The 17572-nt window shown below is 49.7% G+C and overlaps 1 protein-coding gene across 1 annotated transcript in view; it reads left to right on the forward strand.

The window, feature by feature from the left end:
• Nucleotides 1–15469, forward strand: part of NPAS2 (neuronal PAS domain protein 2) — a 181491-nt gene extending 166022 nt beyond the window's left edge. Inside the window, 7 exon segments of the mRNA XM_032653019.1 lie at nucleotides 1202–1348; nucleotides 6829–7026; nucleotides 8832–9007; nucleotides 9350–9442; nucleotides 11971–12136; nucleotides 14036–14071; nucleotides 14073–15469. Of these exon segments, the coding sequence (XP_032508910.1) occupies nucleotides 1202–1348; nucleotides 6829–7026; nucleotides 8832–9007; nucleotides 9350–9442; nucleotides 11971–12136; nucleotides 14036–14071; nucleotides 14073–14204 (948 nt within the window). The 3' untranslated portion in view covers nucleotides 14205–15469.
• The last annotated feature ends 2103 nt before the right edge of the window (nucleotides 15470–17572 follow it).

Below are 17572 nucleotides of genomic sequence, written 5' to 3' on the forward strand. Positions count from 1 at the left end.
GCCTGGGGAAGTGAGGGAGGGCGATGAGGCTTCCATGGCCCCAGCAGGGTTTAGAGTACCATCAAATCCAAGCTTGGGAATTCCCTGGCCGTCCAGTGGTTGGGGCTCCATGCTTCCACTGCAGTGGGGCACAGGTTCAAGCCCTGGTGAGGGAACTAGGATCCCGCATGCCGCGTGGTGCAGCCAAAAAACAAAAAACAAAAAAAACCTCCAAGCTTGTTTGTGAATTGTTCCAGAAGAGCCCTGCTCTCCAGCATCAGTTTTAGGATAATGATAGGATCCAAAATTGCATGTGAAGCTGTCACATGCAAATCGTCATGCCCTAGATGAGAGATAAAAGGGAAGGGGGCTCTCTGATGCCTTGCTTTTCTTTTTTTTGAGATATGGTTGCTGGGCAATATTGTATAAGTTACAGGTGTACAGCACAGTGATTCACAATTTTTAAAGGTTACACTCTATAGTTATTATAAAATATTGGCTATATTGCCTTTGCTGTACAATATATCGTTGTAGCTTATTTTATTTTATACTGTGCTAGCTTATACCACTTAATCCCCTACCCCTATCTTGCCCCTCCCCTTTTCCCTCTCCCCACTGGTAGCCACTAATTTGTTCCCTATATCTGCATCTGTTGCTTTTTTGCTGTAATCACTAGTTTGTTTTCTTTTTTAGATTGTACACGTAAATGAGCTCATACAGTATTTGTCTTTCTCTAGCTGAGTCTAATGCTGACTTACTTCACTTAGCATAATGCCCTCCAGGTCCATCCATAACGCTGCACATTCTCATGTCCTGCTTTCAGCATTCCTCTCCCAAACCATTTGTCCGTCTAACCGAATTTAGAATATGAGTTTGTAAGCACTGCACTGCTGACAAAATCATGTCCCGATTCTGTGGCCCTCCCAGACTCCAGTGCAATAAATGAGACCTGCAGGTTCCCATGGGCCTAAGAAAAGCTCACGGGGGGGTTGGGGGTGGGGTGGGCAGGGGGCCCTGGGCCACCCAGCCCTCAGCCAGAACCCCTGCTCCCTGGCGAGCTCCTCAGGTGGGTCACTCATTGCAGCAGTGGGTCAGGGATGCTGCAAAGGGTGGGTAGAGGACCAGAAGTGAAAGTGTGCAGGGCCGCTCAGATCAGCAGCATCTGTCTGCAAGGCTGAAATAACTCTTTCATCGGGTTCTGTGTTTTGACCCCGCCTTCAAGTTTTCAGCACAGCTCAGCATGTTCCAGACCATCAAAGACCAGCTGGAGCAGAGGACGAGGATCCTGCAAGCCAACATCCGGTGGCAGCAGGAAGAGCTCCACAAGATCCAGGAGCAGCTCTGCCTGGTCCAGGACTCCAGCGTCCAGGTGATGCCCCTTCCTGGGCCGGTGGTGCGCTGAGCTCCGTCCTCCCCCCCCCCCCCGCTCTGTGATGTGTCCTCATCCACCCTTGGCAGGGGCAGGCAGGACTTCCTCCAAAGTCCTCTGTGCTGCCTTACTGAGCTCTGCCTCCTAAACAAATTGAAACCTCCACCAATGAAGTGCGAGGAATGAATCCCACCTCCTCCATCCCCAGCTCCAGGCCAAACCTGAAATTCACATGACATCCTCTTCACTCACTCCTCACTCTGTTGGGCACGTTTCCGCATCACGTGCACTTTCTTTCACGTGTTTGGTGGTTGCTGCCCTGCCCTGACTCTGGCCTCCCTCCTATGGGGTTTTGAACACCCAGCGCAGGCTGCCGACAGAGAGATGGAAGCAGGTCTGCTCTTCCCTCTCATCCAAAGCATGAATGCAGGGAGATATGGGAAATGATCTGTGCTGTGCACCCTGCACCCTGCGGGGAGCGGCAAAGGAGGTGGGAGCTGGAGGTCAGCACCCTGGCACCCCCGGGCCTCCCCGCTGCAGCATAGCGATTGGGGCAGCATTCTGCATGCTCTGACAGCAGCTGCTTTTAACTGTGACCCCACCCCACCCCACCCCCAGATGTCACATCTTTGAAGCCTTTCGAGAGATTCTCTCTGGAGGAAAAACTTTATATATTGGATCTCTTTCAAGGATAAATTATTTTCACTTAAATTAGTCCAGGACTATTTTTCTTCCCAAGTGCATGCCCTTGGTTGTAAATGTAGCCAACCTTGGAGTCTGCCCTGAGAGAGGTAAGCATTGGCAGCCACTTGGGGAGACAGAAGGAAGAAGACACCCCTGGGGGAAACGGCTGGAGCACTGGCCCTGCTGCCCCACGGCCCTGCGTGTGGACACAGTAACACCCCAGCGGGCGCAGCCCTGAGCGGAGATGAACGCAGGATAGTGCAGAGGTGTTCGGCGGCCTGGAGACGCCTACAGCCGGCCATCCTGCCTCCCTGGGCCCCCATAGGTGCTCCCGGCGGGCTCTCCGGAAGCTCAGGGACCCCAGGCAGCCTTCTCTGTCCAGCGGGGCCCCTCCCCTCCCCAAGGCAGGGGAGCCCAGTCAGGTGCGCTTGCGTAGAGCCCTGGGCACCAAGCCCCGCCCACAGCCCTGCTCCCGGCCCACAGCCCTTCACCCCACCCACCTCCTCAGCGACACCCCCAAACTGCCTAGGGGCAAGACTGCAGCATTTAGGTGAAAACGCATGGAGTCATCAAGGTGTCAGTCCCTTTTTACTTATTCGTTCCCAGCAGTCTTATTTTCTCACTGATCCAGGATCCGATGGCTAGAACTCCTGACTCCAATTACTTGAATGGAATTTTTACACTAACAGGGAGGGGGCCTTGAGCTAGAAGCTGCTAAAAGCAAGGTAGGCGGGTAAACAGCCGCCTCACAGCCCGGACTTTTCTATTTTCAACTTTAAAGCTGAACTCTTAAATAACCGGGACACAAGGCTATCTCTTTCACTCTTTGACATGAAGGGTTATTGCTTTTCTTTGTCCTGATAGTGCATTTTGTTGACCCCCAACGTCTAGCACCTGAGCTTTGTCAGGGATGACGTGGAAACCAAGCCTCCTGCGTGTACCTCTCCTGGTTTCTTCCCTGTGACCTTATCTTTGCAGTGGAATTTTCCAATGAACTTGGAAATCCACAGATAGTCAAACCAGAGAACGATTCCTCAAGGACTCTTTCTTCATGTATTTTTGCAAGTCTAAGGATTTAAAGAAATACGTTCTGAAATGTTTAGCCAAAATGTAACGTTTAAAAAAAAAAATACGTGAGTCAAGCATAAAGGATAAGCAAGTAAAAGTTACTCCACTCCTCCCCCCGAGAAAAGTGGGGGGATAGATTAAATAAGAGCAAAACGTTGATAATTCCTGAAGCCTAGTGATGCTACATGGGACTTCATTATACAATATCTATTTTCTGTACTTCTGAAATGTTTCGTAATAATAAGTATTTGTAAAGCTAAGCATATAAGAACAATGACAAACCATATGTGAGTGTAGGATTGGTTTGTTCTGGAAAATGGGAAGTATTTTTTTCCTCAAATGACTTTTTCCACTTGTATTAGGGAAAAGTTTTTCTCGTGCTTTCTATAAAACTGACCCCAGAGCCTAGTTAAGAAGTCATCTTCTTAAGCTATAAATTCTCCTTCATTGTCGCTAAAGCAGAGGCAGGAATGTGTACCCAGTAGCAATCCCCCTTGCGCCTCCCCCCCCCCCCCAAGTCCTTTATCCCAAGTTCAGCGGACTTTCCTACCTAGTCCATTGGCTCGGAGCTTTCATTGAGACTATACTATGTGTGCCTGAGATGCTTGCTAAGTATGACTTTTTTTTCCAAAAAAGATTGGGTTATGAGGGCGAGGTTCTCAGGGTGTTGTGTTTGCACCTAGATGGGGTCGTGAAGGGCGCTACATAGATTGCTGTTCTGTTGAAAAGTTGTCACCCCTTGCGTCCGTGGGAGCCCGCTTCTTAATTTATTTTTGAGAGAGCATTCGCGCCCTCTACTGGCGGTTGAGAGAAATACCGAGAAAGACAACCTGTGACAATGGTCTTTGGTTCTTTAATCCATCCTTCCACCTTTCCTTCCATCCCCCTACTCATTCGCCATCCGTCCATCCACACACCCGTACACCCACACACACCCCCGCCCCTCCATCCTTCCATCCATCCACCCATCTGGCAGACACCCAGTATGTACCAGGCCCTTGATTAGGTGCTGGGGGGATACAGAGACACACAGGACAGGGTTTCTGCCCTCAGAGAGCAAACATCAGTGGGACAGAGCAGCAGACCAAGAGATCTCTTCCATAACGCAAGCATAAACAGTTTCCCTTCTTTGAGCAAAAGCTTAATCTATTTGTCGGTTCATTTATGTGCTCTGTTCATTCCTCAGATAGTTTCTACATGCCCAGAGAGGCAAAGGAGCTCCTTTTCTATTTTAGTGTTATTGTTACTAGCTAACGTTTATTGAGCACTTAGTACTATGCCTTAGCATAAATCCCATTTAATCTTTACGAGGTATGTGCTGTTAATGTCACTGTTTTATTAGTGAGGAAACTAACAGTGACTTTGAAAAGTTTTGAAAAGGGCCCAGGGTCATACCACTAGTACGTAGTGGGGTTGGAATTTGAACTAAAGTCTGTCCGATTTAAGCTAGATTATACTGCCTGTCATGCATAAAGGTTGCATTTATTTGAACTCTAATTAGACGGTAAATTGTATCCCACCAGAAAAATGCATGTTATTTAGTTTGAATATTGGGTTTTTGCTCAAGTGTAAGTTACCCTGTGTGCTCTAAACAAGCCAGGCCGCTGAGATTGCGTAAAGCACTAATCCTAAAGGTTTGGGTGTTGAATCTGAGAGGATGAAGACCCAGAACATTCTTCTTCACTTCTAAAGTGACAAAGAGCCCTCATTCAAAACTGCAGGCTTTTCTGGTGGGGGTGGGGTATGAAGGAAAGTAGGGAGACCTGGTGGTGTGGCAGGAAGGGCACTAGATGGGAACCTCGCTCGGGTCTCTGGGAGATGACTTGACACCCCTTACGGAGCGGATGCTTGAACTAAGTGTCTGCCTGGCGTGATTTCACATCTGTTCCAAAACCCCTCTGTCACTCAGGAAATGTCGGCATGTCAGTTCCATACTGGGTATGAGGTTATGCTACACTGAGTACAGGAATCGGGGTTGAAGGAGAGAGCCTTAGCCGTCAAAGCTAAGGGCCTAAAATGGAGTACAACACTACTTGTCAAGAATCTGATACAGACAAAGCGAGAGAGTGGCATGGACATATATACACTACCAAACGTAAGGTAGACAGCTAGTGGGAAGCAGCCGCATAGCACAGGGAGGTCAGCTCGGTGCTCTGTGACCACCTAGAGGGGTGGGATAGGGAGGCTGGGAGGGAGGGAGACACAAGAGGGAAGAGATATGGAGATATATGTATATGTACAGCTGATTCACTTTGTAATAAAGCAGAAACTAGCACACCATTGTAAAGCAATTACACTCCAATAAAGATGTACAAAAAAAAAGATCTGATACAGATAATACCAGTTTTTAATGCCCAAGAGGAGCTTTTGTTAAAAGAGCTAGCTACAGGTCTTAGGTTTAAATTATTATTGAAATTACTGAAGTTGTTTTTCTTAAGCCTTTAGCATCAATTCACAGATTATATTTTATTTCCAAATCTACTGATTTGGCTGAAAATAGCAATGCTTTTACTTGTGTGTGTTCACGTTCAATCAGTTTATAAATTTAACAAATGGTAGTCAACATTCTCTACCAAAGCCATTAACTTACAAATTTAATATATCTGAACCTTTCAAACATTCCATGTACCTAAGAAGGCAGACTTATAAACCTAAGAAGTAAAATCTTTCTGGGCACTTAAGGAATTCTTTTAAATTGAATACACCAAACTTATAAACGAGGTGGATCGAGGTTCTCAGAACCACTTAAACACTCTTTATAAACTTCATCAAATTCTCTTAAACCTTTCCCATTAAAACAACCAGGCTGCTATACTGCAGCCTATTGAATGTCTGAGACATCTTAGGTAACATATAGAGATTAGCATGGTGATTGTAAAACGTGTTCTTTTTTTTTTTTTTTTTTTTTTTTGCGGTACACAGGCCTCTCACTGCTGTGGCTTCTCCCGTTGCGGAGCACAGGCTCCGGACGCGCAGGCTCAGCGGCCATGGCTCACGGGCCCAGCCGCTCCGCGGCATGTGGGATCTTCCCGGACCGGGGCACGAACCCGCGTCCCCTGCATCGGCAGGCGGGCTCTCAACCACTGCGCCACCAGGGAAGCCCCAAGACGTATTCTTAAACATCATTTTAAAGTACATGGACTTGATGTTATGTCACCCTTTGGATTTATTTGCTTTCCTGGGAATGCAGAGGCAACTAATTAACCAGAGCAGATCTGCCCTCTCAGCTGGAAGCTGGGGTGGAAGATGCTAATCGCAGGATGGGTACAGACCATGGTCACGGTCAGAGGTTCAAGACCAGGCACAGGTCCTACTGCCAGGACGATGCGCCCCACACCACTGGTCAGCCAACCCTCTGCCATTGTGATTGCATCATTCCCTCCATTCACAAGATGTTATTCCTTCTAATAAGAAATGGATAAGCCAACCCAGACTAAACAAGCATATCTAATGACATATCTGGGTCTCAGCATCTTTCACACTGGTAGAACCCCAGTCGCTCAACCGGAACCTTCTTGAGGGCAGGGTCAGCATCCGTCTGACCCACTTCCCCTCTCCGGGCCGTGCACTCTTCTGGTGGCATCCCAGGTACTCAGTCCAGTGGGTGAACCTCCCCAGGCAGGCCAGAGAAAGCTGCCATCTTGCCAGGGACAGGCCATACAAAGAAGGTGCAGGCCTGTGAAGGCACTGTGATCCCAGCCTAAAAAGCATTTTGCTTCTGCTTCCAGATGTTTCTGCAGCAGCCAGACGTATCCCTGAGCTTCAGCAGTGCCCAGCGGCCCGGGGCTCAGCAGCAGCTCCAGCAGAGATCGGGCCCAGGCCCCCAGCCCCAGCTCGTGGCCAGCCCTCAGCTTCTGGGGCAGGTGGCCTCTGCCCAGGTCACAAGCCAGCACCTGCTCAGAGACTCGAGTGTGATATCAACCCAGGTAAACATGCTCGTCTCCAGACTCGGTCCTTGCCACCAGCAGACCAGGAACCTGCCTCCCCTGTGACCGGAGCTGGATGATGATGGTGGGGCTTTTGTTTTCTTTATTTTGTCACTTCGAAGCCCCAAGTTCCTTTGGTTTCCTTCTCTGTTTTATCAGTATATTCAAATACCTTAAAGGTATCACGCAGGGAATTCCCTGGCAGTCCAGTGGTTAGTACTCCACGCTTTCGCGCTTTCACTGCCGAGGGTGCAGGTTCGATCCCTGGTCGGGGAACTAAGATCCCGCAAGCCGTGTGGTGCAGGGGGGATAAATAAATAAATAAAAGGAACAACTTTACTAGGAAAAAAAAAAAGAAAAGAGGTATCATGCAGCTGAAACTTTCAGCTCTGATCCTGAGCTGGGCTGGAGGTGGTTATAGCCATCCCAGACATGCACGCTGAAAGCCACATGTCCCCACATGCGTGTCCTTGGTGCCCATCACCGACTGCTGGTTTTAGCCATTATCAGTGTGAGAGCAGTTATCCACTTCTGTTCGTCATCCCTTTCCCCAGGGCCACCAAGCTTCTCCCGGTCCCCCAGATTCCCTGTTGAGCCCCATCCTCACAGCCATTACCACTTACTACAAGCCACCAGTGACCTTGCAGTCTGACAGGGTCACCCATCAGTCAGTGGCACTGAATCCAATGGAATCGAGAAGTTCTGAGCCCTCGTTTCCAGATGATCACAGCTTGGAAGGCGGGATATGGCCTCTCCTGAAGCCTCTTATATTCACATGGAGTGACATCTGCTGGGCTCCCAGGGGAGCAAAGATAAATGAGAGCTGTCCTTGACCCCAAGGAGTTTCTAGTCTAGCAGGAGTTCTGGGACATAAACATTGATGTACAATAAAATATGGAGAAGTCTCTGCATAAGAGAGTGTCTCCATCTTCACCCAGATTTAAGGGTTTTACTTTAAAATGCAGCCTTTTGGTTCTAAAGGTTAACAGGAAAATTAGTGGATGAGACTAGCCAAGGACATTCTGGAGAAGAAAAAAACTGAGGTAGGATTTACACCACGTTCAAAGATTTTGTAAAAGCTCTGAGAATATGGCGGTACCATCATATTAATGGTGTCAGCGAAACAGAGTGGAAAACCCGAAAAGCAAGAGCACATGCAAGCTCATTCCCTCGTTCCTTTACAATTTCACTCAACAAATGCGTGCCAGGCACGAAGTCCTGAGCACTGAGGGGCGGCGGTGAACAACAGAGAAAAGGGAAAAATCTCTGATCCAAGCAGGGAGAGAGAAACAAACAAGTGACAATTAACCGTGTGACAATTAGTGATGTGAGACGGCTGGGGAAGGCGGGCGAGGGGCTGGAGGTTCACTGAGAAGGTAATATGCGAGCGAAGAACTGAGCCTGTGAGAGAAGGAGGCATACTGGTACCAAGAAGAAGAGCATTCCACGTAGAGGAAGTGCAAAGGCCCTGGGGCAGGGGTGGGCCAGGTGATTTAGAGAGTCAGCAAGGAGATCCGTGAGCCGGGAGTGGAATCTATGAAGCAGAAGGTAGTTCTTAGTTCCGTTCAATGCACGTTGGTTGCTTGTCTGCCGCAAGCCCAGCACTGTCCTTGCCCCAGAGGATTTAAAGAATCCTTGAGATGCTTACAGTCCAACGGGAAAGACACGTTCGCGACAGCTCAGTCAATAGTCATTGGGTCCTAAGCGAGTGCAAAGGCCAAAGTGGGTAAAAGACAGAGGTTCTGGGGAGGTGATACCTGAGTTGACTTGAAGGTTTACCTTTCTCACGGCAATGGCTGCTCCAGGGTCCAAAGCCATTGAGAAGCCCGCAGGTGATGCAGGGGAACAGCCTGACGCCCCAGTTCAGCAGCACCTCTGCTGTGCTCCCGCCGGCTCTGAGCCTGACCACGCCTGCTTCCGCCTCCCAGGAGGCCAGCCAGGGCCAGCCCAGCCCGGACTTCAGCCACGATCGGCAGCTCAGGTGCGGACACTGTCCTTGTTGGAAAGATAACTGAGACGTAGTTTTATACCGTTCGTTTCTGGTCTTCTTTCTGCCGGAGATGGAGGCAAAGTTCAGACCATTAGCCTCTAAAGCCTCTGCAGCTGGTCTCAGCTCAGGAAGCGGCAGGACAGGGCGAGGGTCTTGATGGCCAGAGGAGGTGACCTGCTGCCTCAAGGATCCTCTGAGGATGGAGCGGGCCCAGTGGGGATCCGGGTCAGCCAGAAAGGGCGCAGGCAGGCTGGGCGGGCGCTGGGTCAGCCGGTGGGCCTGCAGCGTGGGCGCTGATCGAAGCTGCCCGTTTCTCTCTTCCTCTGCTCGAAGGCTGTTGCTGAGTCAGCCCATCCAGCCCATGATGCCCGGGCCCTGCGACGCGAGGCGGCCCTCAGAGGTCGGCAGGCCTGGACGGCAAGCCAGGTAGGTGGCCCGGGGGCGGCGGGAGGAAGAGCCGCACCGAGCGGTCTCAGGCTGCCAGGGTTTCACCTGCCTGGACCAGCTGCACCCCTTGTGAGTCTGGCACTACAGGCAGGGTCCAGGTGTGCCAACACCCTTCGAAAGGACTCTTCTCAGCTATCCTTTCTCCATTCCCCATGGCGGGAGAGAAAACTGTGTCGGCATCCCATGCTGAGAACAGGACCCGAAGGAAACTCTTAGTTATACGTCAAGTTTGTCACCACCTTCCGAGCTTTGCAGGTCTAAGTGGTAACATCCCAGGTAAATGGAGCCTTCCCCGCCTTCCCGAGGGCACTCCCGCAGCCCCAGCTGACCAGCAGATGCTGGCAAATTCCACGGGCACACCCAGCTCGCCTGCTCTGTGGTTCTGGTGCCGTGCCGGGGACTGGAACCCCCTGCAGTTGTGGGACTCTCCTGCCCTCCCAGACACGCACGCTTCTCTCTCTCTCTTCTCCCCCGGGGCTCTTTGCTGGCAACCCTCGGGACCCGAAGAAGCAGCTTTGCTTGGCCGTTGAGTTATTAGGGACAGAGGTTACTGAAGACAGAGGGAATACTTGAAAAGCTACTGGAAAATAGTTTCTAGCTCTTGGAGATGAAGCAGACACCATTGTCGTATACAACACTGGTTTAATTTGTGTCAGAAGTTCACGGGGACAGTGCTGGCTGATGACGCCTGCCGCGCCCCCCGTGCGGGGGCCTTGCAGCCATCCCCTGGGGCCGTCCCCTCCGCTTCCTTCCTCCTGTGTCCTCCTTCAGCCAGTAATAATAGTAACATCGGACGGTTACTGGTCTTCTGAGGGTTGGGGCCTGTACCTACATCCGTGAAAACCCTATGATGGTAGAGGCGGGCAGGGGCTGGGCACTGCGGGGAAACCACCTTCAGATTCTCTGACGATGCTCTCAATCAGGCAGGCGGTGCGGGGAATGTTGGGTTTGGTTTCTGGTCTCTCCAGGTGATCCAAGTCAGTGGAAACAAAAACGTCGCTGCCCAGAGATGCCTAAAATGCAGTGAACTAGGCAAAACTGGAAATTCTTTCCTCTGGGAACTCTAGAGGAGAGCTGCCATTTTCGGTCAACCCATTTATTTATACTGTCCCCACCTTCCCCACCTTCTCTTCCAGACATGACCTAACACTCCATCTTCTAGGGTGGGTCAGGGTCTGCCTGCCACACACAGAGGCCCCTTCAGGGGAATTTTGGAATCCCCAATGCCTGTTACTAAATGACCCATACAGAGATACAACGTTTCTAAAAATATAATGCTAAATGGACTTCTCTGAAGTGTCTTTAAATATCTGTTCTTGGTCTGGGCCCCTCCAGAGCTTTCCCAAACAGCCTTCCCCTTGTTATTGGACCGTTTTCATTAACTACGCTTTCTTTAAAAAAAAAAAAAAAAAAGATGTATATTCTTCATAACATGAAATTGACCCTTTTATCTGTTTTCGAGTGTACAGGTCAGTGGCATTAAGTACACGCACATTGTGGTACAACCACTGTGCGTCCTCAGAACGTTTTCATCATCTCAGACTGAAACTCTGTCCCCATTAAACCCTCATTCCCTACTTGCTCCTGCCCCAGCGCCTGGCAACCGCCCTTCTGCCTTCTGTCTCTATGAATTTGTCTCCTCTAGGTACCTCATCTAAGTGGAATCGTACAGTATTTGTATTTTGTGATGGGTTTATTTCAGTATAATGTCCTCGAGGCTCACCCATGTCGTAGCATGTGACAGAATTTCCTTCCTTTCTAAGGCTGAGTAATAGTCCACTGTCTGTATAGACCACGTTTCGTTTATCCATCATCCATCGACAGACACTTGGGTTGCTTCCACTTTTTGGTTATTGTAAAAAATGCTGCTAGGATCATGCATGTACAAATACCTGTTTTAGTCCCTACTTTCTCTTTTGGGGGGCATATACCCAGAAGCGGAATTGCCGGATCAGATGGTAATGCAAAGTTTAACTTTTTGAGGAAACTTCGTACTGTTCTGCACAGCGGCTGTACCATTTTACACTCCCACCAACAGTGCACAAGGGTTCCAGTTTCTCCACATCCTTGCCAACACTGTTATGTTCCGGTTTTTCTCCTAATAGCATTGTAATGGGTGTGAAGTGGTGCCTCATTGTGGTTTTGATTTCCATTTCCCTAATGACGAATGGTATTGAACATCTTCTCACGTGCTTATTGGCCATTTGTAGCTTTTCTTTACAGCGATGTCTGTTCAAGCCCTTTGCCCATTTTTTAATCAGGTTGTTTGCATTTGTTGTGATGGCTGAGTTGTAGGAATTGTATTTATAGCTTGGATGTCAATCTCTTATTAGATATATGATTTGCAAAGGATTTTCCAGCAGCCTTTTCCCTGCATGGATAGAGTGACGCACACAGGTCTTTGTGAAGAAGTGCAGTCTGTCTCTTTTTCCTCTTGTTGCCCGTGTTCTTGGTGTCATGTCAATAGCTTTTTTTTTTAAAGGTCTTTCTTACGTGTCACCAAACAGGTATCCACAGAGCCAGGCCGCGTGTCCAAACCCAGACGTGCACACCACCACCAGCAGCGCCTCGACCCCTGTCCTGTTGATGGGGCTCCACCCCCACTTCCCCACCTCCCAGCCGTCGCCCCTGAAGCCCACGCAGACCCAGCAGCAGCCTCCGTGCTTCCTGCAGGTGGGGCCGGGCTGCACCTGGGCGGGGGAGACAGGGCCGAGCCCCCAGCCCAGGCCTGACAGGCCCTCCCTCCCGGGCTTTCAGTAGGGCTCTGGTCCTCAGTATCAAAATAAGCCCCAGACAGATTTATAGTTGAATCTTCATAGTTTCTAAAGTTTATAATGCTCAAAGTTGGTAAAGTCTATGTATATACAGTGTGAGAAATTTAGAAGCAGCTCTTATGCCTCATGTGGTTATGTGCTAAAAAGGTCCGTTTTTTTTAAAGTAATTTCTATTATGGTGTCTGGAGTTTTTAGAGCAAAGATCAGACACTGATTGCTATGTTTGTTGGACGTGTTAGTGTGTCTCATACAAATATAAAATTAAATCATGTTTAAAGATTCATCAAACTTCCTTTACATGAATGAGATGACGTTGCATGGAATTGGGGCTGTCCAGGAAAATGGGGGCATGTTTCCTTGTGGTCACTTCTTACTTCCAGCAAGTGCCACGTACACTGGAAAGAAGGAGGGGGAGTGCAAGTGGCTGGGGCTTCAGACGGGACAGAGTGTCTGCTGGGGCTCTGGCCTTCCCTCCCGCACCTGCCCGGGTGCCCCTTCCTGCCCCAGCCCGACCCTGTCATGTGGGGCCTCCTCCCCGGCCTTCAGCCCCTGACCGCACCCCACCCCCGGCTTGGGCCCCTTCAAAGCCAGAGGGGGCTGAGCAAGGTGACCGCGGTGCAGAGTCTTCCTTGAGGTCTAGAACGTAATTGAATTCCAGAGCTGCTCAGCTGTGGTATAGTGTTCAAATCTCCCTGACTCCAGGCCTAGTGGGAGTCAACTCAAGACGTCAGCTTCGCCTGTCCTGTCAGCCCGCAGGACCCCCGAGGGATCTGAGCTGGGAAATGATGGGCTGTGAGAAGGCAGGGAGCGTCTGTCTGGGGGCGAGTTAGAGGCCGCCCATATATTCCTTCATCGGGAGTGACAGACGCGTTGGCAGGGCTCGGGGTACAAAGGGCGCTCAGGGGCCTTGAGCGCAGGGGGACAGGGGACATCGCAGAGGGCGCCCAGGCCTGGGTCTGTGTGGGTGGAGCGCTGTGGCTAGGTGGCCTGGCGGTCCAGCGGTTACGACTCCGCGCTGCCACTGCCCGGGGCACAGGTTCAGCCCCTGCTCGGGGACTAAGATCCCCGCGTGACATGCTGCTGGCTTGGCCCAAAAAAGGGGGGTGGGTGCGGGGAGAGGCCCTGGTGGAGAAGGGACGGGGGCAGGGGGGATGCTCCAAGTGGGGGACGGCTGAGTGGGGGCGGAGGGGACCGTGTTCCAGCAGGTGAGGCAGCCTGAGCCAGAGTGGGGGCACAACCATGCCCGGGCGGCTTTGGGAAGCAGGGCAGACCGGACTGCTTGGCGGAGGAGATTTCATGGATGGGGACCGTGGGAGGCGAGATGGAAGGACCCAGAGTTAACGTTTGACCAGTTGAAGGTTCTGAGCCACAAATTAGGGTGCTTCCTGGTGGTGCCGGCCAGTGATGGCATCCGGAAGTAGTTTCTGGAATCAGGGGCCACCGCTGGAAAGTAGGCAGACGGCACGCAGGCTCGGATGCTGCCCCATCCATTATGTGTGTGTGGTCTCAGGTTCCAACATCCCAAAACCCACAGGCGACGTGGAGCACGTGCTCAGGAAACCGTTCCCCGGCAGCCTAGGCCCGGCCGCTGGGCCAGGAGGAACCCTAGCGCTGGCAGAGAGCTGGGCTTCAGAATTCGCACCCTTCTGGCCAGAGCCTCAGCTTCCTCTCTCCCAGCCTGGCGCTCCCCCAGGCCCCGGCCGGGAGGAGGGGTCTTTATTCTGACCACATCACCGCCCCAGCCGTTCAGGGGAGGAGTCCCTGAAGCGCAGAAAGAAGCCATTTCCTTTCTTTCCAGGTGCAGGCACCAACCTCTTTGCACAGTGACCGGCAGGTACTCGCTCCGCCTCTCCACCTACTCGCAGCAGCCAGGGACCCTGGGCTACCCTCCTCCCGCACCCTCGCGCCCTCCCCGAAGGCTCAGCAGCCTGTCTGAGTCCTCAGGCCTCCAGCAGCTACCCCGGTAGTGCCCTGGCGCCTCAGTTGGGTCACATCAGCTTTAACCAATGGACGGTCGAGGGGGGGATGGGCCAGGGAGTTGGGGAGAAGAGTTTAAAAGGACACCCCGGCTTTCGTGCGCGCCGCATCCGTTTCAGAGCTCCTGAATGGTACAACGTCTGAGCACAGCGGCCGGCCCGTGGAAAGTGGGCAGGGACACTGGCCGTGTTTCCCTGTCCCTGCACTTTACGGCCACAGTCTACAAGCCATACCTGGAAGGGACCCGCGGTCCCCACGGGAGTGCATCACTTAGTTCACCTTAGGGACGGCTCATCTCGCTGCATCCGGCCCCCCGCCCCGGAGCGCCGCCGATCACATCCCACCGCTGTCGCCCGTGCGCACGTGCTCATTGGCCTGAGCTCTCTTGACTCTCTTTCCTCTGCGTTGGAGAGGCACCGGGTCAGGGATTTGTTGAAGAGAGAGAATAAAGAGATGATTTTTTTCGTTATTTCTAGATGATTGCTTCTGTTTAATTTGCACAGCTGCACAAGGGATAACTTAGGCACCTTCCTTTCTTAAAAATACTGTCTCCTCTCATGACTTCATTGGAGACCCCAGTAACAAAAACAGCCCCCCAATCAGATGGCAAAGCTGGTGGTCAGTCCCAGGCTGCAGCGCCACACCCTCCGGCCTGACCCTAATGGAATAAGGCTTTTCACCCCACACCGTTCCGGTGGGGTTTGGTTTGGATCGGTTTGGTTTGGGGTGTTTTATTTGCCCCCGAATATACACTGGTGACTGTTTCCTGTTTACTTCGGCGATTACAACCACGAAGGCGGACTCAAAGCAAAGCACAATCCCGTAGCTGACGTTCTGGAATTCTCGTTGAGGACTTGAGGACTGGGAAGGCCTTACCAGCCAGACGGGTCCGTGGAGCGGCAGGTCCCCAGGAAGCCCCATCACGTGCTGGCCCTTGGAATGAGAATGCTGCATCTTTTCTACATATCTTTCCTGATGAGACCGAGGATTGGATTCCCTTTTCAAAATGCACTTTGCTTTTTTGTATGTTTTGTTATGTTGAGATGTTTCTAAAGAAAAGATTTTATGTAATTATAAGATGATGTGTAGTGAATTGTACAGCTGTTGTATAAGGACCTATTTCTATATAAAATAAAATTGTATGGATCATGTGTAAATTATTTGTATCTGAGACACCAGTTCCTTTCCCAAATATAAGAGGATAAAAGTTTTTCTTGTGTATTTCTGTGAGTGGACATTTTGTAATAAATTAACAAATTTGTATGATTTCCTTTGGAGGCAGTTTCTGTCCCTTTTTCTAGATGCACGCATACATCTTTTCATCAATAAACTTTTTTTTTTTTTTAATTTCAAGATGTTTTTAAGGATCATCAAAGATACGGAAAAGGCGGGAGCCAGCAACAAGTAAGCCGGGTGATGACCTTAGGATTTTTTGACTTCAACACGCGCTTCAGGCCTGTCGGGACCCCGATCTTCATTTGAGAGATTGTGCCAGAAGAAAACAACAGTTCACTGTAGAAATGACAGCAAAACAAAGTGACAAACCCAGAAAAAGTTCCTGGAAACATCTCCACCTTAGAGACACAGGTTAATCCACGGAGATGGGCCAAGCTGTCATCCACCAAAGCAGGCAAAGCCCATAGTTAAACTCACCTGGGCTGGAGTTGCATGGGCTCTGCCTGCTAGCACTTGCGCAGGGTTTGTGTGTCTGTGTGGGAGATGTGTGCCCACGTCATGTGGACGGGGGAGATACAGCAATAGCAGACAATCCCCCCCTTCCCCGTGAGGCTTCAGCACGCTGGAGTGAGGGTGCCCTGGCACACCGTGATTGAGAATCACTGACATGGCCATGCTCAGCAGAGCCCTTTCTACAAGCATTGGCCCAAGAGAGCTGAGTTCCTTTCCTTGCTCCATCATTGGAGTTCTGTGCTTCTACCTGCTTCCCTGCAAGATAGGGGAAACTCCTCTCCGTTCTCTGGCCAGGATCAGTTTTCAGTGGCATCAGAGGCTGCCAGGTAAATACATCAAAAGGAGTTTTATTATTCACACAACTGCAGTATTCTGAAAACAGGTAAGTCTAAATATTTTGCATGTATTAGGATCATTTACTCTTTAAAGGAACCCTCGTTTTAAAACAAAAAGTCTCTGTGACACTGGATTACCTATTTTGTGATTAACTGTTTTGTAAATTCAAAGGTTTACAGATCTGATTTTTCTGTAAAAGAATTTGTATTTTAATTGGCTGTCAGAATCTGCACTTCTGAGTAGAACAACTTTTTTAATGGAAACAGCGTATTTGTTTTCCTAGGATTTTCTAGCTGGAAGCCATTAGAAAAGGGTGGAGTATGTCACGCTATTAATTTAATTTAGTACTGCTTAAACCTTACACATGTTCAGAGTCTGGATAAACTCAGAAAACTCTTGTTGGGTAATAATTCTGTAAAGCCACATAGCATCAGGGGAAGTTTAACCCCTTAGCTTCTGATTCATTTAATTTTGCTCATTAAAAGACTGTTTTGCCATCCTGTTCTGTTTCGAGAAAAGCCATGACCTTTCTATTTGGAGAACTGTAACATCTTGGCTCTTGAGAAGTGACTGAAATGTGAACTCTGGAATACACCAAGTTTTAGAATATGTTAAACTAACTCAATTAAAATGTAGTATCTTCTGTCTCTAATGGCAACTAACGTCCATTAAATTAATTAAAAATTTTTGTTTATACAGGCAACACGGTGAACTGATCGACTGTGAGATCATTCTAAGTGATGACATGTTGGACTCTTGCCAAAATTATCTGGTAAAATGTGGGTGTTGGGTAGAAAATTGCTTCAGTTTCTCTCTTCACTTTATGGGAAGCCTGAAGGTTTTAAAGTCATCCCTTAATAACCTAGACAAATAACTAATTTGGATCCTCCAGAGACATGACATATGTGGCTTTTTGGACACAGACGTATGAATTTCATACTATGCCTATGTGCGACAGTACAAATGACAGCATACTTCTGTATGCATAACATGGTTAATAGCTGAAATATACAGCCTTATGGTATCTGTGAAGCAGCTTTATTTTTCCGGGTGAAAAAGCTCATCAGAAAGAAAAAAAAATTTCCTGTAGGATTATTCCCTAACCAGCCAAGGTCCAGTTATGGGAGAAGCAGGGTAACCCAGCAGCACATTCACTGAAATAATACAGGCCTTAAAATATATACTCCAATATTGGGTTACCACTTTATACACACTTAAAAGGTCCTGAATTTAATTCAGTATGTGGCTCAACTTCCTTTAAAGCCATCTGCCGCTCCCGAAGTCCCCACCTCTTTCAGTGGAGCCACGACCCCACCCATTGACATAAACTGAA

This window comes from Phocoena sinus, chromosome 13 (assembly GCF_008692025.1).
Source record: "Phocoena sinus isolate mPhoSin1 chromosome 13, mPhoSin1.pri, whole genome shotgun sequence".
NCBI classification, from domain to species: domain Eukaryota; kingdom Metazoa; phylum Chordata; class Mammalia; order Artiodactyla; family Phocoenidae; genus Phocoena; species Phocoena sinus.